Source organism: Apteryx mantelli, chromosome 8 (genome assembly GCF_036417845.1).
Source record: "Apteryx mantelli isolate bAptMan1 chromosome 8, bAptMan1.hap1, whole genome shotgun sequence".
NCBI classification, from domain to species: Eukaryota; Metazoa; Chordata; class Aves; order Apterygiformes; family Apterygidae; genus Apteryx; species Apteryx mantelli.
In genome coordinates, this window is record NC_089985.1 from 39,457,942 (window position 1) to 39,482,007 (window position 24,066).

The 24,066-nt window shown below is 53.0% G+C and overlaps 1 protein-coding gene across 7 annotated transcripts in view; it reads left to right on the top strand.

Annotated features, from left to right (window-relative positions):
- The first annotated feature begins 2,431 nt into the window (after positions 1–2,431).
- Positions 2,432–24,066, top strand: part of NFIA (nuclear factor I A) — a 256,488-nt gene continuing 234,853 nt past the window's right edge. For all 7 annotated transcript variants that reach the window (XM_067301330.1, XM_067301331.1, XM_067301333.1 and 4 more), the window contains exons 1-2: positions 2,432–2,791; positions 8,052–8,583. In XM_067301330.1, the coding sequence (XP_067157431.1) occupies positions 2,765–2,791; positions 8,052–8,583 (559 nt within the window). In that variant the 5' untranslated portion in view covers positions 2,432–2,764. The remainder of the gene's footprint in view (positions 2,792–8,051; positions 8,584–24,066) is intronic.

The following is a 24,066-nucleotide window of genomic DNA, read 5'->3' on the forward strand; positions in this document are numbered from 1 at the left end:
CGCCCGGCCGCGCCGCCGCCCGCACAAAGGAAGCGCCGCGCCGCGCCGCCGCCGCCGCCGCAATTGACAATGGCGCGCGCGTATCGCCGTAGCCAGCCTTTGTGACGTCGCCGGGCGGCGGCCAATGAGGGGCCGCGCTGGGTGTTGCAGCGTTCGAACTCACGCGGGCGCGGGGGCGGGGGGGGGCAGGCCGCCCTTCTTTTTTTCTTTTTTTTTTCTTTTTTTCTCTCTCTCTCTCTTCTCATTTTTTTTCGGCAAAACTTCGCGGCGCCCGGCCGGGATCGGGGTGGCTGGAGGCTGTGCAGAAAACTTCCGGATTTAGCACCCAAAAAAACCCGACCAACCAACCAAACACCACCACCACCACCAAAAAAAAAAAAAAAAGGAAAGTGCGATAGTTTAGCGAAGCGCTGAGTTGTGGTGGCTTGAGGGGAAAAAGAAATAATAATAATAAGTTGCGGTTTGGGTTCCCTTCGGTTGGCGCTGCAAAACCCCAAAGCCCAACGCGGGCGCGGGGCAAATGCAGCGCCCCCCCCTCCTGTCCCCGCGGCGCGCGTGGGAACGGGGCGCGGGGCTGCGCGCGGGGCTGCGCGGCCGCGCAGCGGGGTGTCCCGCTCCGCGGCCGCGGAGGCCGGGCCGGACCCCCCGGGGCGGAGGTGCGAAGGGCGCCGCTGCCCGCAGCCCCCGGCCGGGCCCTCGCGGCCGCACCGTTAAGTACCGCCGAAAGAGCAGATATTTCAGACGTACGTATAAGCGAGCGCTTATTGACGTAATTTATATATCCAAGAGGATTTCACTAACGCTGGCAAGGAAAAGTTTCTGCAAATAAAACATTGTAAATGCAATGCCGGGCAAGGTGCCAGGGGGAATATGGATAGCAGGGGATCATGGCAGAAGCCTTTTTCTTTCTTTCTTTCTTTCTGACTTTTTCTTTTTTTTTTAACTCGGCCATCCCCGGGAAGCACCGCCGCCCCCCCGAGGTGCCGGCCCCGCACCGCCCCGCGGAGCCGCCGGGCAGCGGGGCCGCCGCTCGCCCGACCCCGCGCCGCCCTTCCCCCCGGCGTCGGGGCTCGGCCCGGCCCCGTGCGCGCCCCCTCGCCGGCGGCGGGGCCGCGGGGGCGGCGCGGGGCTCGGCCGCCGCCGCTGCCTAGAGGGCGCAAAGAGCCGCCCCGCGGCCCGGCGTCCTGCGAAGGCGCCAAAAGTTGCGCGCGGAGGCACCGCGGGCCGCGCAAGGCGCGCGGGGCGGCAGCGGGCCATAGCGGCATAGCGGCGCGGCGGCGAGGGGGGGTTTGAGGAAGTTTTCCCGTTTTTTTCTCTTCCCCCCCCCAGGCTTTGAGCAATTCCGAGCCGCCAGCCGGGAGCTCCTGTCGAGGGGAGCGCGGCCGCGCAGCGCCGCGGGGCCCGGGGGCACCGTCCGCACCGGGGACGGGCCGGGACGGGCCGGGACGGGCCGTGCTCGCCGTCGGGGCCGGCGCAGCCCCGCGCAGAGGCGCCGCCGCGGGGGCCGCCGCAGCCGGCGGACGTCGAGGCAGCGGCTAAAATGTCTCCAGCTCCGGCGAGAGTCGGAAACGCTGTTACTTTCTCTGCCCCCGGCTTCCCGCCCGGCCCCCCTCGGGGCGGCCCCGGCCCCGGCCCCGGCCCCGGCCCCGGCTCGGGGCAGCGCGGCCCCGCGGCCGGCAGCGCGGCTGCCCTCGGAGGCCGGGCAGCAAGTACACGGCTCAATAAAAGAGGAAAGCGAAGCTGCCTGGAAGGCGTCCAAACCCAAAAACCAAACCTTCCCGGTGCCAAAACAATACGTTGTAACCTAAATAAGTGGCAGGAGGCTCGGTTCTATTTTTAAGTGCTTCACTTTTAAGTAGTAATTTTATTAGTTGGGGAGTTGGGGAGAAGGAGAAATGCGAGGCACCGATGAATTTATGCGTGTATGTGTGTGTATGTGTGTGTGTGTGTGTGTGGTTTTGTTTTTTTTTTTTTTTTAAGTAAAATAAGCACCCCTGACCAGAAAGCGCTTTATTTAAAATGACAATCATATGCCAAGTATCAGAGCGACGGGGAAAGTTGCGAACGCGCCGCTTCTCCCTCGCCGCCCTCCTCCCGCGAGCGAGCGGGGCTGCAAAAGCCGCGCGGGTCGCGGCGCTGCCGGAGCGCGGCGGCATGTGCGGGGCCGCGGGCAAAACACGGCGGCGGCGAAGGGGGGGAGAGAGAGAGAGAGAAAAAAAAAGAAGAAGAAGAAGAAGAAGGAAAAAAGGGAAGGAAAAAAAAAAAGTTTGCGCGTGCGGCGGCCCCGCGGCGCTGCGCGGCCGCGCGCGGCCGGGGCGGAGGGAGGCGGCGGCGCCGCAGCCCCCTCCCCGCCCCTCCCCGCCCCCGCGGGCGGGCGGCGCAGGGCGGGCGGCGCAGCGCGGCGCGGCGCGGCGCGGAGGAGCGGGCGGCGCGGAGCGGCGCGGCGCGGAGCGGAGCGTGCGCTATGCCTTTAACGCCCGCGCGCGGCAGGCATGCCTAGCGCGTAGTGCGGGGCAAGTCGAGGCGGGGTTAAAGTTCAGCCCATGGAGCTGCTCAGCGCCGGCTGCAGTTTAGCAGAGTTGGAAATGTGAAAGCAAGAAGCAGGCTCGGTTCTCCCCCCTCTCTCTCTCTCCTCTCTCTCTCTCTCTTTTTTTTCCCTCCCTCCCTCTCTCTCTCCCTCTCCCTCTCTCCCCCTCTCTCTCCCTCTCTCTCTCTCGCACACACACACACACACCTCCAAACCACAAAAACCCCCACAGCAGTCATGTATTCTCCTCTCTGTCTCACCCAGGTAAGCAGCTGTGCGGGTGCCTTTGGGGTGGTTTTGCCGGGCGCTGCCTGCGCGTGTGCGTGTGCGTGTGTGTGTGTGTGTGTGTGTGTGCGCGCCCGGGGGGGAGCGGGGGGGGGGAATGCAGCTTTAAGAAACTAACTTTGTTTCCTATTAGGTTGCATTCCTCTTCTTGCACGGCCATTTGTGTAGGCACATGGCTAATGGCGCCTACTTATTAATGGTTTAATTAATAGTGGCGGTGGGGTCTCGGCTCCGACGCGATGTTTTTTTTCGGGACGACCCGCACGTGTTTCGCAGCGTTGCAGCCCATGACATGCTTGGTCATCTGCAATCGATACTCGCTGTTTGTGCTGCCGATGCGATTAATGCGTGGAAAAGACAGCTGTACTTCGCTGTGCATTCGATGTAGCAGGGAAAACTGCTGCATTTTCTCTTCGGAGACGCGGGTCGCGGCACGGTCTGCAACCCCCCCCCCCCCAAACTCCATACTTTTGTTTATGAGCGCGGTACGAGGCGGGGGGATGCGGCGCGGATCTGCTCCGTTTTCGCCGCGCAGCCCTTCGGGCGCTGCACCTATGCACAGCGCCGCAGCGGTGCGCGCCGCAGCCCTATAGCCGCACCTATAGAAAGTGCCCGCCCGCGCAGGCTGCGCCCTGCCCCGCCGCGCCGCAGCGCCCGTGGCCGCCTGCGCCCGCGGCCGCCCGCTCCGCGACCGCGGAGGCGGCGCCGGCCCCCGGCAAAGTTGCTGCCCCCCGCGGTCCCGCGCGGGACGAGGCGCAACTTTTCCGCCCCCCCCCTTCCCTTCCCTTCCCTTCCTTTCCTTCCCTTCCCTCCCCTGCGCGGCGCGGGACGGGGCGGCGCGGAGCGGCTGCGCCCCCGCGCAGCTCCCTGCCCTGCCCGCGCTCCGCGGGGCTGCGGACCGGCGCCGCCGGCGAGCAGGATCCGCTGGTTTCAGTAGGAAACACTTTGCGGCGGGCGCAAACCCCAGCCCGCTTCCTCCCGCGCGGCGCTCTGCCGGCGCAGTAATTTAATTTGAATTTCTCCTTTTTTTTCTTTTTTGCCTTTTTCCCCCTCTTTCCCGGGGAGAAGCCCGTGCGGGCCCTTCCCGCAGAGGCAGCCCGGCGGCGCGGCGCGGGGCTCCGTCCGCAGCCGCGCAGCGCCCGCCGCCGCCGCCGCCGCCCGCGGGATCCCGGCGCGCAGCGCAGCGCAGCTCTGCGCGGGGCCGCCGCGCTCGGCCCGCGCCCAGCTGGGGCCTCGCGTCCCGCTCCCAAAAATACCTGCTCGGGGCCGCGCGGGGCCGAGCAGCCCCGGCCCCGCAGCGCCGCCGCCCCGCGGCCGCGCAGGGCCCGCTCGTGCGCCGCGGAGCCGCGACGGGGCCGCTGCCGCCCCCCCCTCCCACCACCCCCCCGCTTAAAAAGCGCGTAAGTGCGGTGGCAGGCGGCCGTGCGAAGCTCGCTTTCTTGTTGCGCGCTGGGGAAAGTAACGGGAGGATTAGAGGCCTCCTGCAAACTCCGCGCCCCGCAGGATCCGCGAGGGGATCCTGGCACTGCCCGCAGCCAAAGTGGGCTAAGTCACCAGCGATCGCGGGCGATTTTGTATTTGTTCATTGCAGAATTTATAGCCACTTTTGCTGATAAAAGTTTTGGGACAGAATTTTTTTTTTTTTTAAGTTTTGGTTCAAATTTAAAGGGGAAGCTTTAGAAAGTGGTTTAGAAAAGCAAAACAAACAGAAATCACAGTTATGAGCATATTTATCCAAGCACTGTAACTAAAATGGCATGACCATTCTGTATCATCTGTCAGGAAAATATAAACATCATTCCATTTACATATCTGCTGAAGATCTAGGAAATAGTTTGGGAACATATGCATATCTCCTAATAGATTTACAAGCAAATGGATTGTAAAAATATTAACAAGGGTCGCTGTAGCTGGCTTAATTTCAAAAAGATCAGCACAAATACATTGTTTCAAAAGACTCCTTTAAAGTGTTACATTATTTCTTGAAGCTGTGACCTGGGTTTTAGGGCTCTTTTATCATAGTTTTTTGCAAATTTTGGAAGAGCATGTGAGAATTTAAGTATGAATATATATAATCTTGCGGCCCAAATTTTAGGTGCTGCTTAGAAACAGGCTATTCTTCGAAGAGCCATATCCTCAAACTTTGAAGAGTCCTACAATAAAAACTTACTTTTTATTCTCACTTTAGCAGTTTTTTGGTGCCTTTTATTTTTAGGTTACCCATCAAATGCTGAGGGGTGAAAGTAAATGTCTTTATTGAACACTCTGAAAGTTTCCTTTAAACCTAACTTGAGGAAAGGCAGAGATCATCCTCTTTTCCACAAGTTACTTAAAATCTTTGTGTTTTGCTGCGAGGCTGCAAACCAGCCTGCACATCTGCTAGCACACTTGCATTGACACATTTCCAAAACTTTTTTTTTTTTTTTTGCTATAATAACATTGAAATAAATAATTGTATTGTGCAGGAACTGCTTCACACCCCCCCCCCCCCCCCGCACCGCTTTCCAGCCCAATTTGTTTGATCAGTACAGGGTGCTTTTATTTCCATTTCGACTTTGCTAATATCTTGACACTGAGATTTAAGTCGTGCAGTTTTACGGAGGAATATGTTTACGAAGACAGTCTGAAAGTTGGTCTGTTTATGAGTCATTAACCTTTTCTCGTAGTACACCATTTTGAAAAGACACATTGGAGTATAATATATACACGCACACCTCTCGAAGCGACTACTAGTGCTTTCAATTCGCTTCAGACATGGAACTGCTTAAAATTGCAGCCTGACTTTAGACCAAAGAGCCCCCTTTTTTTTTTTCGAGGGCTTTTAAAGCTTTTTTTTTTTTTTTTTTAATGTTGCTTTTGCCTCCTCTTTCAGGTTCACATTGTAGCAATCAGCTTCAGTGCAGGTTAAAGCAACTCTGTTTTGGAGAGTATCCAGTGCAGGTCCAAAAAAGCGAGGAGCACACGCGATCAGGGCAGACCAAGTGCTGCTTGCAGCAGGAAAGTTGGGATATTTGGGGCTCTGGCAGGCCGCGGCTGGGAGCGGTGGCTGCTCGGAGCGTCCCCGTTTCGGCGTGGGGCCGCTCGGCGCGCGCGTGCACCTTAGCGGAGAAACTTCGCCTTGACAAAAGGCCTTTTTTCTTCCTTGACTCCTTCCGAGTGGGGAAGGGGAAGGACATGAGGGAGCAAAAGTGCGGTTTTATAATTTTTAATAGCTTGTAGGGACCTGTAGTTTTTATCTTCGCCCCCCCGCGAAAGCCGTTTTCCGTGTTTGCGAGGAGCTGCCTGGGCTATGCCTGCGCCTTCCCTCACTTTCTGAATCTACCGGCTGAAAACTCGCAGCAATCTTTTTTTTCCTTTTTTTTTTTTTAACTTTACTGAAATTTGAAACTATGATCTTTTCCAGTGGGGGGGGGGGGGAAGGAATGTGTCAATCATTGGAGTGATTTATTTTATGTGTTTATATTTTAATAATCATTCATACTTTTGATTACTGCCACTCTGCTGTGCTATAATGCCATATAATATGCCATTTTTGGTAGTTTCTAACAGTCTGTGTTTAAAATAAAAATACATGATATAATATTAGCTATAAATTTAAGTATTTACATTTTAAGAGCCACTCAGAATAAGTGAAATTAAACCTATTGGGAAGTCAATGTAAGGTCTTGAATTATGACAGGATTTTGCTGATAGACTTGATAGGCTTCAATTATTGATTTCTCAATTTTTCCTAATTTTTGGAACAGAAATTAAAATTTAAAGTAAGCTACCGAGCGGGCAGAAGGCATGTGTTTTAATGGCAATATTTGTAAGGAGCTGAAATGATCGTGGTAGGAACCATCCTGAAAGGGGCAATGCGAAAAGGAAAAGTTAGTTCACCTGAAAAATCCCCGGCGCTGCCTTGCCGCGGCTGGATTGCGGCGTGCCGTGGGAAGCAGCCCCCAGGTTACTGTTATTTTCCCCTCCTGGAGGGCCCGATCCCGCGAGGCGGCGGCAGGGCAGCAGGCCCGCGCGCTGCCGCCCGCGTGGCGCGGGCTCCTCCGTCATTCATTTCGGCGGAGAAAAACACCCCGCCTGGCCCTCGTGTGCGATAACACGTCCTGACCTCTCTGGCTGGCCCGCCTAGCCCTTTCTGAACGTATATCTTTATTTTTTCCGAAGGAGGGGTGTCCCTCTGGCGCGTTTTTTTTTTTTTTTCATGCCGGAGCAATTTTAATCGCGGTTATTTTTGCCTCAAGGAAGAGGGGTGAGCTTGAAACACGTCGTTAGACAAAGCAAGCAATGGCCTCAGATGGCAAAACTAACTTTAGGAGTGTGGCGTTGCTTTTCAAACATGCAAAGATGGGACGCGATGTAGAAAAAAAAAATCATTTCTTGCACGTTTGCACAAGGTGTGCTGAAATCTGCTGTTACCGCATTTTTCAATTTTTCCTGCCCCCTGTTATTTTGCAGAAAGTCTCTGAGTGTGTCTTGTATTATCGCAATTTCTACTATCCGATTTTTTTTTATTTAACTAAATATAAACCCAACTTTTTTTTTTTTTTTTAACTTGTGAGACTTGCATTTTCTGTGCTTTTTCACCTCAGTTACCGCCGGGCGCCCTGGAGGAACGCGCAGACCGGCTGCGTGCTTCTCGCCTCCCTTTGCCGTCCAGGACACCGGGCGCGAAACACCTTCCGTTGTGCTCGCCTGCGCGCGGTCACGCTGGCGTTTTGCTATAGAACGCGTCGCTATTTCCAAATATATCTTAGGGAAAGTTTTCCTATACTTTAGGCTTCCCCATACAAACACTGATTGGCATGGAAAGGTTTAGGATTTGCCAAATTGGCGGGCACACGCTGGCCACACCACGAGCAGCGGGGTCAGGGAGCGAGCAGAGCGCGATAGGCGCTCCCTGCAAAGCGACCCGAGGCGCTGCGCCCGGCTGCGGCTTTTTAGCTTTTAACTCCTTCGCCAGCTTTTTTGGGTTTTGTATTTTTTTTTTTTTTAAGAAATTGCAAGTTTTGCAAAAGGGCCTGATCCCCGTTTCACACGTCGGACGGTGCGGCGCCGTGTCGGGCCGGGGCGGGCGCGGGGAGGGGAGACGGCGCCGGGCAGCGCCGGGGCTGCCGCCAGCCCGCGCGGGCCCAATTCCCCCGCTTTTAGCCCCAGTTAGCGGCCGGGGCTGGCGGCACACCGGCGGCGCCGGCCTTTGTTGGTGGTTTCCGTGACATCGACTGTTCTCTGTAACTTTTTTCAGGATGAATTTCATCCCTTCATCGAAGCACTTCTGCCTCACGTCCGAGCGTTTGCGTACACATGGTTCAACTTGCAAGCCCGAAAAAGAAAATACTTCAAAAAACATGAAAAACGCATGTCAAAAGAGGAAGAGAGAGCCGTGAAGGACGAACTGCTAAGTGAAAAACCCGAGGTAAAGCAAAAATGGGCATCCAGACTTCTGGCCAAGCTGCGGAAAGATATCAGGCCTGAGTTTCGGGAGGATTTTGTTCTCACAGTCACAGGAAAAAAGCCTCCGTGTTGCGTTCTTTCCAATCCAGACCAGAAGGGCAAGATGAGAAGAATTGACTGCCTTCGCCAGGCAGATAAGGTCTGGAGGTTGGACCTTGTTATGGTGATTTTATTTAAAGGTATTCCGCTCGAAAGTACTGATGGCGAGCGCCTTGTAAAGTCCCCACAGTGCTCTAACCCCGGGCTGTGCGTACAGCCGCATCATATAGGAGTTTCTGTTAAGGAACTCGATTTATATTTGGCATACTTTGTGCACGCAGCAGGTAAGTGGATTTATCCAACGTTCTCCACCTTTCTGTTTGTCTCCGGGGCTCTGTGCTCTTCCTCCCGAGCCGGTGCCGCGGCCGGGCCGAGGCCGGGAGGGCGCGCGTGCCCCTCTGCATTTAAAAGTCCATTTTCTTCCCCAGGGTTAAAGGCAATTCGGGGTTTTGTGCATCCTTCATAGGTGTTACCCTAATATTTTCACAGGAGTTGTCAAAGCCTTAGCACAGCGAGGCTTCCTTTTATTTATTTTTATTTATTTATTTATTTATTTATTTATTTTTAATACTCTTTGTATATATTATGCACAAAATAGTCTGAGGGAGCTAGGCATACCCACGCTTTAAGGCCCGGGTGTTAGGAATACCAAATATCCTCCGTTCTCACTGATGTCCATGGGAGTGTAAATCTTGCAGGATTGGGCCCGGGGAAAAGGGAAGACGCGCCCTCCAATAGGTAAACATAGCAGCCACGGGTAAAAAGTTGCAAAAAAGAGTATCTGTGTAATTACACTGGGAAAATAAAGGGAACTGTATTTAAAAAAAAAACCCAAACACCACAATTTATACATGTAGAGTCCAAATGGTTCTAAAAGCAAATTCCTTGTTTGATAATATTGTGCTTATTGGGGGGAAAGGGGGTAAAATGTTTTTTTTATGTGATGAAATTGAAAATCTTGGGATCTCTGGCTCCAGCGCAAAGCACACCCTGCCTGTGGATATTAATGTATGCAAAGGATACGTAATAAGTTGACTGGATAAAATAATACGCCATTGTATTTCTTTTGAATGGTCACATTGCAGAAAAAAGGCGTGTGGGTGAACTGCTGGGCCCAAGTTTTCATACATACGTACACGTAGGTCTCCCAGGATTTCTTTGTTACGTGTAACTTCAGGGGTTGCACAAGGTGAAAAAAAGAGAAGCAAAGGGAAGACAGTGGAATCGTGTTTGCAGAAACCGCATATCCGTAACCGTAGAAGAAACCTTAGCGAATGGCAGCAGTGAGAGCCTGCGTCTGATGGCCTGTTCTTCTGGAGGGGATTAGAGAAAGTGTCGACTATCCGAAAGTTTTCTGCACTAAATCCGTCGCGTGTTTATTGTGATGCACAGTGTCACTGCTGCGATTTTATTGATACAGTCTGTGTTTAGAAAGGACTTTTGCATATCGCTGTGGTATTTTATACAGATAAGCCAGGAAATTTACTTTGCAATTGGGCGTGATGTGGTAAATCATATTGCACATTTCTGGCGAAGGGAATGTAGGCAAATATTGTGGAAAGTGATTTATTTACTCTGCGATTTATTACGTGGTATGGTGAAACGAGGATTACCGATTTACGGCTAACCGAAGGGGTCGGGGCAGCGCGGGGCCGGCTCCGCTCCCTGGCGGGCCGGGCGTCACAGGAGCGCTCGTCCCTCTTCCTCGCCTCAGTTTCCTCCTCCGTGCAAGGCGGCGGGGCTGCTCACTCGCTTCGTGTAGAAGCGCTTGGAGAGCTACGGCTGAAAACTGCCGCGTCCTGCTGGACGGCACGCGGGGTTTTATTATTTAGATTTATATATAGCGCCGTGCCGATAAATACTAGTCCATTTTGTGTTTCCTTAATAAAAAGCAGGCTCCTGCAAAGTGCAAAATTTGTTAACAGGAGCCGACGGTCCTGCTCTAGTCTGCATACAGAAACGTTGGGCTGGGGAGAAAAGGAGCAAAAACGGGAGCGAAAGTGCTGTGCGAGGGGGCCAAGCTGCTTCCTGTTGCAGCAGCCGGGCGATAGACGCTGTAAAAGTTCGATAGCGCGATTAGGGACGCAGCGCCTTATCCGCGTGCTGCGGGCAGACGGAGGCCTGGGCAGCTGGCTCCGGCGTGTTCCCGCGCCGGTCGGCCGGCCGCAGCGAGGGCACGAGGCCGCGGGCTGCTTCCGATTCGGGGCGCTCGGCGCTTCCCAGGGGCGCGAGGGGAGCGTGAGGCGCGGGCCACCCTTTTTCCTTTTTTTCCTTTTTTTCCTTTTTTTCCTTTTTTTTCCCCCCCCCCCCCCTCCTTTTTGTGTCTTTTCCCCACCCGGCTGTATCCCGGCAGGCTGTGTTACACCTGAACCTTGGCCAAGTCGCCAGCCATTGGCTCCCGCGCACCCGCAGCCATGGCAGCTCGCGCCGGGTGCGCGCTGGGGACGCTGCGGACGGGAAACGTTAAGGGCCCTTTGTCTGCGGCTCCGGCGGGTCCGGCTGCGGAAAGGCACGGCCCGCTCGTTTCCCGCGCGGAGGCTGCCGGTGCGGACGGTAGGTAGGCCGGTCGACCTACGCGCGGCCGAGCCGACAAGCATCTGCTGGAGCACCGAAGATTTGTAAACACTAAACAATGTTTTTACCTCCTTAAAAGTTTTGAGGAGTTGCCAGTATTGGCAGGAGGCACAGACTCCGAAACGTGCTCCAAGATACGTGCCAAAACCATTGTAACCTTTTCACCCGTGGTGCTCGCTTCTCTTTTTTTTTTTTCACTCTTCTCCTTCTTTTTTTTTGGGGGGGGGAGTAGTCTCTTCCAAGACGCCTTGTTCGAGATGCCTTCCTCTGCGAGAAGCTCCTTTCCCTCTAAACACGCACGATAATTACTGCTTTGAATCCACGCTTTTTCTTCAGTAGGCACTATCATCTGTAAAAGAACACATGTGCACCGATTTAAATAGTGCTTCTTACAAAGCTACTGAAATCAATTATTCTCTTTAAGAACTGGCTAGAAAAAGAAAACAAAAATATGCAAATACACAAACTACATGTCATTTTTGTTTTTTCTAAAAAAAAAAAAAAAAAAAAGGAAAGGAAAAGAACATCGGTGTTTTGTGAATTAGAGGTTGACCAGAAAACGTATTGAAATTCAGGGTATTGCTCTCAATTTGCAGTTTATAATCTGCTTAACTCAAAGCAGGCAGCATTTTCATACCCTGAACTTGGGCTTGCTTTTTAGTTTTCGCTTATTCTGCGCTTGTATCAAATGACAACTTGGAAACCATTGTGGCAAACTGTTTTCTTTGTGGGAGGCTAACAGTAAAGCTAATTTATGACCGGTCCTTTACCAGATGATCTGTATCAGAATCTACAATATACTAGGCACGTGGCAAGGTCACAATTTAAGTTGTTAAGGTCATAACCTTAGCCACCAGGCATTTGACCTTTTAGATAAAGTTAACCTTTGTTCATTAGTAGGCACTCAACCGAGAACTTTCTGGAGTTTTTTACTGCTTTGGAGTTCCTTCTGCTAATGTGATCAGATTGTAGAAAAGGTTCTCAATTGAAGTAGTTAAATTTTGTGAGAGGTCACAGTTTTTAGAGACTCCTTTGGTGGACAAAGCTGGCTCGCGGGCCAGAAAGCGATGCTACGATACCTGATTTTTTGACGGACATCGTTATGCGCTTTGGGCGAGAATTAAGCCGGGGAGATGTTTGTGGCACAAGATCTTTTAATCTTTCAGAAGGACATTTAAAAATACTACAATTGAGTAAAATCGGGGGGTGGATTTTTATTTAAATGAGCTCATTTTTTGGATTCTGTTAATATTTAGAATAGAAGCCAAAGTCGACGCAAGACGTCAGCCTTATTTCTGCGACTGTGAAAATTTACTTAGCGTTTAAATACGCTCTGTGGCTGATCGGCTAGGTAATAGTAGATAACGCATGACCTTGAACTTTAAGCAGACCCATTTTATGCTCCGACTGGTGGATTTAAAATATTTATACTGGGACTACCGCAAAGAGGTATCAGTTGAAATAACGCAGAGATTGGTTCATAGAGAAAAGGATTGCAGATAGTCCAACGTAGCCGTGCGAGTGTCCTGGAGTTCCAAGTCAGAAAGGTACATAACACTTTGCACCGCAATCTTTTAGTCCAATCGTTATTGATTGTTGCTGCGTTAATCCTGTTAATAGCTGCAGTCAGTTCCGTGTGTAGCAGTAATGCGAAAGGTGTTCGAACAATACTGTACATCACGGAAAGAGCTGTCGCAGCGTCTCCAACTCCTGGGAGCTGCTCTGCAGAAGCATGGTGTTTGCCCGTAGAAACTATTGCCGACCAGTGCAGCGCACACACACCATATTGTTTACTTAATTATGCCGTGGCCAAGGCTCATTTTTAATTATTTAGATGGCTTTCTTGCTTTGCTGTGATACCGCATTTATTATTTAATTTAAATCAAAAGAGCTGCGCTACTGTTAGTTTTTGATGCATTTTACTTTTGTTTTGGCTACGGTATTGTCATTCCATCGTACAGTGATCCAGATAGCCGTGATATGCAGATTGGCCAGATGGTCATGTTAACAGATTGAGAACCCACTTCCCACTGCTAAAGAGCAGGTGTAAGATCAGTAGGTTTTTTTTTTTTCTTTCCTCCCAAGTTTCAACCAAAATGCTCTTTAGACAGCTCATGATGGTAGTTAAAAAGGGGCACATTTCAAATGGTGTTTGTTCTGGGAAGATAATATGCAGCGTACATGTCATTTTTACACACATCTGAAGACTTTTAAAGAGTCCATGACATTTCATCCTTATATAATGCTTTTGAAAACCTACTTCCAACGTGTAGCTGGTACAGCATTCGTGAAAAATGGTCTTTAAAGTTTTGGTCGTGAACTGGGATGTTAATAGTCCCCGTGCATTTCTGCAGAACACGCAGATTGCGTTTACTCTTACCAAAAAACATTCACGCAGCTTTGCGGGAGGCATTTTATATGCTTTCTGTATACAGGACTCCTTACGTGCATCCAGGGGAACTAGAAAAGTTCAGTATTCAAATAAGATTTTAAAGTTTGGGGTTTCATAGTTTTTTTTCCCCCAGTTAATTTTTGCCATCTTGACACATTTATAGTTAGGAAAAAAAGTGAAATGAAGTCATCTCGTGGTATTTCTGCCCTCAAGGAATACCAGGAGAAGTCAGCTTTTGCTTTACTTCAGGCTTGTAAAAGGCTCCCATAAAAAGTCAGCGCTGGAAGCCTACATTTATATCACAATTAGAACCGGATTTGGGAGACGAAAGTTACAGCTCCTCAACACCCCTTGTTTAATATACCCCGCTATCGCACGTGTGCACGCAGTAACACCAACGTTCACACGCCCTCCGTGGTGCGGAAAGATATCTCCATCTCCCAGGGCTCTCTGCTGGGGAAGCGGGGCCGGCTGCTCCTTGCAGCGGCGGAGCGGGAGCTGGCAGAAGCGGGATTCGGGCTGGGACAACTGCCCTGCCTTGCTGCTGTAACCAAGCCGGCGCGGGTCCGCGATAACACTCCTCCGCGCTGGTGTGGAGCTGGGGACTGTCTGCTCCATCACGAAGCCCTGGCAGCGGTTCAGTCATGTGGTTTAGCTTTCTCCGTTCTCCAACAACAACAACAAATAAACGCTGGATAAAGATGTACTTAATACGTCTGGAATGCTTTCCAGGTGATGGCGGAGGCTAGCACGGGAGCGCCGTTCCCATGCCTCGCGCCGCAGGGTCGGAGGGGCAGGACGGGGAGAAGCCGTCGGATGGAGGTCAGCGCAGATGCGGCAGCGAGGTTTGTGTGTTGGTAAGAAAGTTACCCAACACTCTTGGCTTGCCTACAAGCGCCTGCACTTTTATATTTCCCTTCTTTTCCACCCAATGATGAATAGCATTAATTTAGATCTATTTAAGGCGAGTGTGGGAGAAACCACAATCTTTGTTGTGGTCACTGCTGTACACAGCGGGGCTGAATGTTTCTCTTGGTTGAGGCCTCAGAGCTGAATCTGGAGAACCCAAAACATCATGTCAGCTTTTCAAACCCTTCAAAGAAACAGAGGAATTCTAATTGTTCGTAAAAGCCACTACTTATTATTACGATTATGTATTTGCTTGCTTCTTTCCGTGCAGATGTAAAGGAAAGGGCATCCTTAGCTTCCCGCGCCTCGAGCGTCTTTACAACTCCTCCTCCCCTCAACACTTGGAGTTCGCATACCAGCCGAGCCATTCACAACCAGAACATAAATCTTCGCCCGTTGCTCCGTATGCCTCCAGCCCTTCTCCAAACGGCTCCGCTCTGCCACACGTCCCACGGCTCAGATGTTCAGGGCTCCCCCGGCTGAGGCCCGGAAGACGTTCCCGGTGGGATCGCTCCGGAGCAGCCCGCGGTGCAGCCGGGCGGGAGGCGCCGTCCGCGCCGAGGTGCGGCTCTCCCCCCCCCGCCACCCGTTCGTTAAGAGTAGGCGAGACGACTTGAGCCGCAGATTAAATTACAGGTTGTAAATTCAGGGCAAATTGTTACGGCTTCCCGTAGCCAGTGGCTGGATATTTCCTTCCGGCGGGGAGGGTCTCAGCAGAGAGTTGTCTGCACGCCGAACAGCTTGTTTTTACCGCTCTGCTATCTCCTTTCACGCGGCATCCCTTACTCCGTTCGTTTTACCTTCGAGTCTTGTTAATTAACACCCGTACTACTGTGGCCACCAAAAAGCTGAGGGCGGCTCAGCCCCCGGCGCCGGCCGCGGCGGCTTCGCGGCGGGAGGCCTTGGCACGTGGCCCTGGGTTCGGGCCCTCCAGGCCGGATTTGCCGCTCACGTAAGCGAGGATTTTCGAAGCTGAGGTCGCCCGAGGGCTGAGGGAGAGGCTGAGCGCGCGCGGTCGCGTACGGGCGCTTACACAGATAGCTTCATTTCCAAAGATGCGGAAGGACCGCGGACACGGGTGACACCCACGGGGGCTTTGTCCGAGCGAGGTCCTTCGTCTCGTTCTTCGAGGGAGGGTTTCGTGCCCGCTGGGAGCGGCGGTGCCCGGGTCCTTTGAGCAGAGAGCAGGGTGATCCCGTTTGAGGAGAAAATAGTGCATTTATCTACTTGGGAAGCGTCTCTGTCTAGCGTTACCGCTGAATTCGGGCAGGTGGGCTCGGTCAGTGGTGCGGCAGGTGACGGCGGGACGTGCCCACCTCAGCGCCGGGGGGTTTGGGGTGAGGTGAATAGGCGGCCGCTGTCCGTCCGGCGCGCGGGGGCCTCCATTTTGTGCAGCAGGCTCTCACAGGCGAGCGCGAAATGGAGGTGGGAGCGGCGGAGGCGCGCCTTGGTTCTGCGGGCCTGGGTTTCACCCGGGCCGAGCGGCTGCCCCGGCGCGCGCGCGAGGGACGACGGGGCCGGGACCTGGCCTTGTAGCCGGGTGCTTTGAAGCGCGTGGAAACCTCGGCGTTTGAGAAAAGCGCGTGAACCATAGGACCGTCCGGGAATGGCGCGTCCCGAGCGCTCAGGAAAGCGAATTCAGAGGTCCGCGGCAGCAGCGCGCTCCTGGGGAGCCAGCTGGACAGCAGGGAAGGAGCCCGCGGCCTCGCCGGGAGGGCGGAAGAGGGAACATCCTCCCCCCGTGCCCCCGCGGCGAGGCGAGCCCGGCGCCCGGCCACCGCGCGGGGAAGAGGCCGGGAGGGCGGGCGGTTCCCCCCCGGGAGGCTTCGGCTCTCCCCCAGCTCCCTGACGTCCACCCCGCCGGTCCGGCTGGCTCAGCCGGTGCCGCGGCACGCAACGGGCCCCGGGGAGGCATCCCTTCTTCCCGACGGGCTTCGGGACGCACGAGCGCCGTTAGATTAGAGAGATAAAATCGAGACGGCTTTAATGACGCGCTAGTCTGAAAGTTTCCTTGACTTTATTGTTCCCAGCCTGGGCCGGCAGCGGGTTGTGTACACATGGGGATTAGAAAGCTGCAACCGGCGGTGTGATTTTGGGGCTGAAGCGATTAGCCTATCTGGGTAGGAGGATACACTGCATGTCTGCATTCCTTTAAAAAATAAATCACAGTTATTTAATTATGTTTTGAGAGGGCAGATTTAAGGATATACTGCAAAATGCATTACCTATTATACCAACACGATAATCTTATTAACCTTGCTTTCTACTTTTTAATTTTATTGTGCACCCTGCGTAACTCTTAGGGTATCAGAAATAATTACTTGGAGAATACATGATGTCAGAGGTCTGATATGACATTTATCTTCACGAGCGGGGAGGCAGATAGCTCGGGGATTACATAACAGCTCGGGAGGCCCCGGCTAGCGCCGCGCGGCGGAAAGGAAGCGGAGATCAAGATCCCCGGATATTACTTAACGTACGTACGTACGCGCGTTTGCAGGTTTGCCTTGCAGCCGAGGGTCAGCTTGACCGAGCTTGCAGGGATTTGCCATCGGCGGGCCTGCCCGGGGCGGCGTGGAGGCCCCGCGTTTCACCCACGCCCATGCTGCGGCTCCCGCCGGCGAGCCGTGGCCGCAGGGCTCCTGGGCGCGCGCAGCCCCCGCCCGCCCGCCCGAAGGATCGGCTGCTCGGATCTCTGCTCTCCATCCCGTCCCCGCGCCAGGGCGGCGCCTCTCCGTCCCTTCCTCCGTCCCGCTCTCCTGACGTCCGATACGCGTTGATGTTTTCCCCGTGTTTTGGGAGGGAATGGGCGAGGGTGATGGGTGAGGGGAAACAAATGCCATAATAATATCCCTTTGCAGAAGAATATAGTTTAATTTTGTGTGTGCGTGCAGCAGCTGCCATTGGCAAGCTGTCGTCTTTGTTGCCATGGGCTTTTTTTTGCATGCGTGCCAGAACATGATTGGATGTTTCAGCATGTTCGTGTTTTGGGGTGAGATATATCTGCCGTGAATCACAGAATTATCATTGCGCTGGTGGGTTTCCAAAGCGGGAGCGTGCGGCCAGGTGAGCCGAGCACGCCGAGCACGCCTGGGGCGCCGCGGCACCGACCGCGTGGTGGTTCTGGCCAGGTCGATGCTGTAAAACTTCAGCGGCGCCCCAGCTTTTTCGATGACATCAAATTTAAAAATATGCCAGGGTGAGGTTTTGTGTGCAGGAGAAGGTCTCACCAAAGTGTTCCCCAGCAGAAAACACGCAGGCGCTCCGGTGTCACCTGAGGCCGTTACCGTATCCTGGCTGCCTCTCTCCCGCAGTAGCTCGTGTGGCCCTGGCTCTTGCTGGTGCTGCAGGCAGCTCTTGTGTCAGAAGAGCTGCATGAGGCCCGTGAGATGCCAAACATAGGCTGTGTTGCCTGCGAGCCCCGGGGGCGACGGCACCTTCTCCCCACCCTGCCGCGTCATCGCTGCCATTCTTCCTGCTGCTTGGTTTCATCCATCCCTCGTGTTAATAACACGTTGCCGGTGTCGGCATCTAAGACGGCTGCCTCCGTTGCGGTGCCCACGTCTCCTCCGGTCATGCCATGGTGTAAAGCATGACCTGGGGTGTCACCGTGCTTTCTAGCCCGGGGCGTGAGGAGTCACCGTTCACAGCAGCGCGGCATGCTGGGGTCAGGGCTGGGTGCAAAACACGTTTGCAAACTTGGGAGAAATATTTCATGGGGAAACGTGCATCTTCATCCAGCCCACCGGCTTGGGGTGGTCCCCAACCCCAGCGCCCGGCAAACGGGACGTCTGCAGGGTCGGAGCAGGCGATTTGGGCGTGCGGCACGCTGGCGGTCGCGGGAGAAAGTACGGGACAACGCAGGGGAAGGACGAAACGCGAAGCCAAGTGTTGAGACAGCTTTATTCACGCTGTATTTCTCTGTCTGTAGGTTTGGTCTTCTGCGCAAGGTGCAGATAACAAGCTGCGCGCGCTTTGTAATAAACATCGCGTCTGCCTAAATTACCCTAGGAATATTTTTGTGTTTAAAGCCAGCACATGTGTTGCAAAATACCTTGTAATGCACTGAAAGAAGACAGCTCAACCGCTGAAAAGGTATCAAAAGACAAGTTAGATAGTTGCTATGTTTATTGTCAAGATGAACATCTACTGGAGATTTTAATGCAGAAATGTTTTGTCAATCAGATTTCATCCTAAGGAGAATCTCTAAAATTTTTGTCTGATCTTATTACCCAACTCAGCTTTAATTTGATATGGGAGAAAATGACAGAATTCCTGAATGATGCTGGAAATGTAGGGTAAAATTTAAATTTAATTCAGTTTTTTTTTTCTCTTTTAAAGCAAAGTAGTTCCAAGTAAATTAGAAGAATGAATTCTTTGTATCAGGACGCTTTCCAAAAGCACAGCTATTGTTGCAATTCCTTTTCGGGAGAGATAGCCGCTGCAATGCTTTCATTGTGCGATGACGAGGACTTTTCTAGATGCCATGAGGACTTCATTAAAAATAGCCGACGACCCTATTTACATTTGCTCCCAGTGCTCAGAAGTAGTTGTCGCTGCGCTAAAAAGTAAACCTCACTTGCCACTGCCCCAGAGCAGGGTCCTCGGGATGCCGGCGCTCTGCCTGCGCCCTGGGGTTGCCCTGGAGTTTGCTCAGCTCCAGCTGGAATTTTATATTCCTAAATAAAAGTTTCTGCGAAAAGTGCAGTAAGGTGGAAAAAAAACAGCTAAGAAGTGGTATTTTTGTGGTCAGGACGTGTTTTCCTTTCGGGGAAGGTGGATGGCGGTGCGGGCGGTTGCGGCGCGGGCGCTTCCTGCCCGGAAGCAGCCGCGGGAGCCGGGAGCGGGGTGCTCCCTGCAGGGTGCATGCTTCTTCCAGGACAGTGAATGGGCAAAACGCTCGAAACCCACTTCCAATGTCAACGCTGTTTCTTTTTCTGCTCAAAATCTTGACGTGAATTGGGAGGATGCAACAGTTATCTTCCACGTGCAAGGTCTTTAGGATTAAAGTCAGGTATAAAAAAAGTGAGATTTGGTGTCTCAGCGCTGGGAGTGAAGCCGCCCGCCCCGGCTCACGTGCGCCGCGGGCAGCGGCACCAGGCCCCCCGAAAGCCTCAGCCCCCGCCGATCCCCGGCTTCCTCCACGTTTTTACCCTCCCGCGTGAGGAAACCTCCTCGTTTGGGGTTAGTGGTGGTGCCCGCTTTTATCAGCAGCGCGGTTTAGCGACCTGAATTTAAGGTCTGCTCTGGGAAGGAGTTTGGAGAACGGTGGTGTTGCAGCCGCGGGACCCCGCCCCCCCCACCAGCACGTGGAGAGAAGCAGGATGCTTCCCGCAGCCGCTTGCTCTTCTGCAGCTGGGCCTAGCAATACTGGTTCGATAAGCTGCTCTGCGAGCCTCAAAAAAACACCTTGTATAGTATTTAATATTAGCACTATTTCCTTGGGAAAAGGGGCGGAGGGTTTCTCGGACTGTCTCACTCGTGTCTGCCTCTCTTTGCACAAGCTCCTTTTCCCATAGCAACTTCTTGGAGGAACTTTTTCCTTGTGTCCGCTGGGCACGCCAAGCCCCCTCGTGCGGCTTGGGAACAGGTCAATGAACGTGAGAGCGTTTCACGTTTTAATTGCCTTCCCGTCCCGATTGTGGTGATGACCTGTTTCTTTGGAGTATATCTCTTTTTCGTATTAAAAAAAAAAAAGGAAAACAAAGGAAGTACAGTGCTGTGCGCAGAACAGTTATTAAAAACAGTTGGGAAGCATATAAAAGGTAGTGTTTGTGTGAGAAACGGGACAGCTGTGATGGTCTATTGGGAAAGTGTGTACAGATGGTGGTAGGGAGGGGAATGATGACTACATGGCTGATAAATGAAATACAAAAAGCATTAAATTGGTGATCTTTTTAAAGAGTATGTTTTTGGTTAGCATTTTTGGTGCATCATTAGGGCTCTTTGTCTGCCTCTTATTTAGCCAGGAAGTGCAACTCTCTTTACATATTTGTAGGTCTGGTTTTGTTTACAAATAAGGAATCCATTTAATAAATTAGATACCATGGAATTATTGAAGAAGATAATTAAGCCCACGGTTTTTCACTACGCTGAGATTGTCGCGAAGACCTCCCGACGCCCCAGCCGCGGCCGGGCTCGGATGGGTGGCAGCAGCACGCGGGACGTGGCAGGGCCGAAGGGGTTTCTGCGTTCCCGAGGAGCAGGGCCCGGCGCGCGCGGCGTCGGCATCTGCAGCCCTGCACCGCGTGTGGGCTTTGCGGTGCCCGTGGGGTCCATAGGGGACAGATCCCCTTCTTTGACTCAGCGGAGCTTTATCATGGACGTTGTTGTGGAGTTCATTTGCCGATGGCTAACGGAAATTAAGGCAGAACCTGCCCGTTTCTGCAAGGTCGTATAAAATAAAGATGGTCACGCTCATTCTGAAAAGCTCAGCTCAGAGAATTTTTTAGCTAATAACTGAAATAATGTGCAACGTGCTCTAGGTGACCCTGCTTGAGCAGGGGGGTTGGACTAGATGATCTCCAGAGGTCCCTTCCAACCTCGACCATCCTGCGATTCTGTGATAATCCCACACACACCTTTCGTCTAGTTTCCAGGTGAAATAACTCCAGATTTGCCCTTACGCGTTCCTTCTTGTTCCTCCACTGCTTAGCGCTCCTGCTCGTTGTCTCCGGGTGCCATTGCTAGCTGAAAGCACTTTCCTTAATAGCAAACAGGCCTGGGTAATGCCGTGCTGTCCTGCAGACGAGCCGCTGCCCGTCCCTGCCGACGTCTCCTTCCTCCTGTGTGCCCTCGGCGTGCCGCAGGAGCTGCTCTCCGCGTTTTGCAGTGAGACGGATGCTCCGCCGTTACGTTTCCCCGGCGTCTGACCCAGTGCCGTTGTGCCCATTGTGCCCATCTCACTCCCAGGAAGGCAAACGGAGGATCCTGGCGGGAGCAGGACAGGATCAGCCGGGTCTCGGCTGCGGCTGCAGCCCCTCGAGCCCCGTGCCCACCACCACCCACTGAGGCATCAGCCCAGCTTGAGTATTTGTGAAAGGCTTTTTAGAGGTTCTCCCCTCTCCGGACCTGGGATGTTCCCAGGGAAAATGAGTCCCATCCCTGTCTGTTAAATTTTGTCTGGTGAACTAAAGTGCCACGGGTAGCGACAGAGCCAGGAGCCGGGGCAGCAGAGGACTCCAGCAGGCTGGGCCAGGAGGCACCATGCTGGGAGCACCCCTCACAGGATGGACAGGATGGGATGGGATGGATGGGACAGACAGGATGGGATGGATGGAACAGATGGGATGGGATGGGATGGAACAGGATGGATGGAACAGACAGGATGTGATGGGACGTGATGGATGGGACAGATGGGATGGGATGGGATGGACAGATGGGACAGGTGGGACAGGTGGGACAGAATGGATGAGATGGATGGGATGGGATGGGATGGGACGTGATGGATGGGACAGATGGGATGGGACAGGATGGATGGAATGGGATGGGACAAGTGGGACGGGATGGATGGAACAGATGGGATAGGATGGGACGGGACAGGAGCCTGCTCAGGGCCTGGCCACACCGTGCCAGGTTTGGGCCACATCTCCCATCCTGCAGCCGGCGCTCCCATTTAGGTACAGGTGTGAGGACTCCAGTGCCTGGGGTGAAACCAGGGACTTTGGCGTCAAGCATGAGAGTCTTGGTGTCTTCAAAAAAGCCAGAGCTCTGCAGTTGTCTTACATTGAGTATAGTTAGAAGGGGTGTAGCTGAGATGATAGCTCTTCAGCTTTGAATCTCTGTCCATTATGAAAATAGGTGTAATGCAGATGACTTCAAATTTCACTTTGTCTTTTGCCGCTACCACAGCACTGTCTGCAAATGCAAAATGATGGTGGGGGAATGGAGGGAGGTGGGAGCCGCTGCAGGGGAGTGACCACCCGTAAGGCTGGTTGGGCTCCCCGTCTTCGTGAGTGGTGGCAGACACCACAAAAAGGGGGTTCAAAAAACCTTAATAAGAATAAACTGTCCAGCGGGAATGTTTCTGAGTCCTGTTAGTTGCAGGTTTGTTTATGCTCTGAAGTTTGTTGACTTACAAACCTTCTAAAGCGTCAATATTGCTACTTTTGCGATCGTTTGCTACCGTGACGCGCTATCGCAAGCACGTCTTGTTAAGGGACTTGATTAAAGACGTGTTTCAATGCAGCTCGTTCTTGGGCCGAGTAAATATTCTTTCTGTATTTTCCTGAAATGTCGAAAAAAAAGTTTTTAAAAGGTTTAATGTGAAGAAAATGTATGACAACTTGATAGATTGCTTGTGACTTCAGTGCAGCAAGTGTGCGGAGTAGGTTGTAATTTTTTTGCAGATGGAAAGTAATAAGAACAATAAACAAAAAGACACTTAGCATGAGCGTGAGCGCGAGGAGACTGGCTTGGCCAGCTTCTACGGATTTGTTCCAAATTCTGGTTATTCAAAATCTCAAAAAAGTATTTATTTTAGTAGCTTTGTAGCTGATCAGATCTTGAGCTTTTTTTTTTTTTTTTTTTGTGCATCTATTTGATAATTATACTTCACCTCTTATGCAGAAAATGGTCCATTTCGCACATGCTTCACGGGCACTTGACACCGCACAGCATCCGCGTGCCCAGGCCAAACGGCGCGAAGCCAGATTTCTGGGCCAGCGTAGGCGATTGCAGCGTAGTTTTACCCCCGTTACGGGGAGGTGAATTTGCCCGTGAGCTGCCCGGAGCGGCCGCGCGGTGCTCCCGAGCTGGGGCAGAGCATCGCCCGCGTTGCTTCGGCCTCACACCGGGGATGGCAGAGGCAGAGGAGGCAGAGGCAAAATCACGGGGGCTCTGGGTGCTGCCCAGAGTTTCGAAGGAAAAGGTTAACAGCGGAGCAACGAGTCACGTCTTTGATTAGTTACTGATTCTTTGCACGTGAAAAACGGAAATTTTCGGTGACTTGAGAGCCTGCTCTCGTATCGCTGTGACTTCCAGCTGGCGCTTCCAAACTTTCTCCTTGCCGCGCGTGCCGTAGGGGCCTCGGTGCTGCGCAGAGCAGAGGACCCCGCGCTCCCACGCCGGCCCGGCCGGCCCCTCTGCGAGCCCCGCGCGGCCACACGGGCTGGCGACAGGCAGGCAACTCTTAAAAGTGGGAAGCTATTAAGCAGTCAGGGTTTTATTATGCTTTAGTGTTTTGTTTAAGTCCGCTCTTAATTGGTTGATTAATGTAAGCGAAGTCCCTTTCTCCCCCTCCGTCCCTGCAGATGGCAAATGGTAGGTCCCAACCGTCACTGCGCGCAAAAAAGGTTATGGTTCAAAGTCAAAGATACCGAGATACCGCGATAATCAATCATAGGAACTTGTGGCGCCGTGCCCAGCCAGGCAAAAGTTAGGCCGCGGAGCGATATTGCCTCAAAATCCGTGGGGAAGAATTTTTGTTCTTCCCGTTCCGTCCAGGTGAGATGAGCGGCTGCAAACTTCTCGCCGGCAGAGCCGGCGCGTTCAGAGAAGCGCAGGCAGATCCGCAAACCTCCGCGATGCCGATGGATGAGCGCGCCGGGGCCGGCTTGCTCCCTCTCGGCATCCTTCGCGTTTTGCGAGGTGCGGACGCCGGTGCGGCAGCGGCCGGAGCGTGAACCTCGCTGCCGCGCCGTCGGGAGGCCCACGCTCGTCTGCTCTAAAAAACGAGCCCGGAAGAAATGCGGCATCCTGAGTTTAATGTCTGCTTTAAAGAAATACCTTCAAATAAATATCTTTTCAACTTTTCCTTTTTTAATAGAGGAGGGTGATTTATTAAGGCTGACTTCCTTCTCAGGATGAAGCCTAGAATTATGTTTCTGGTATTGATCCATGAAGAGGATTTGCATTTTATTCATACTATAAAAGTGCTTTTAAAGGAGACAGC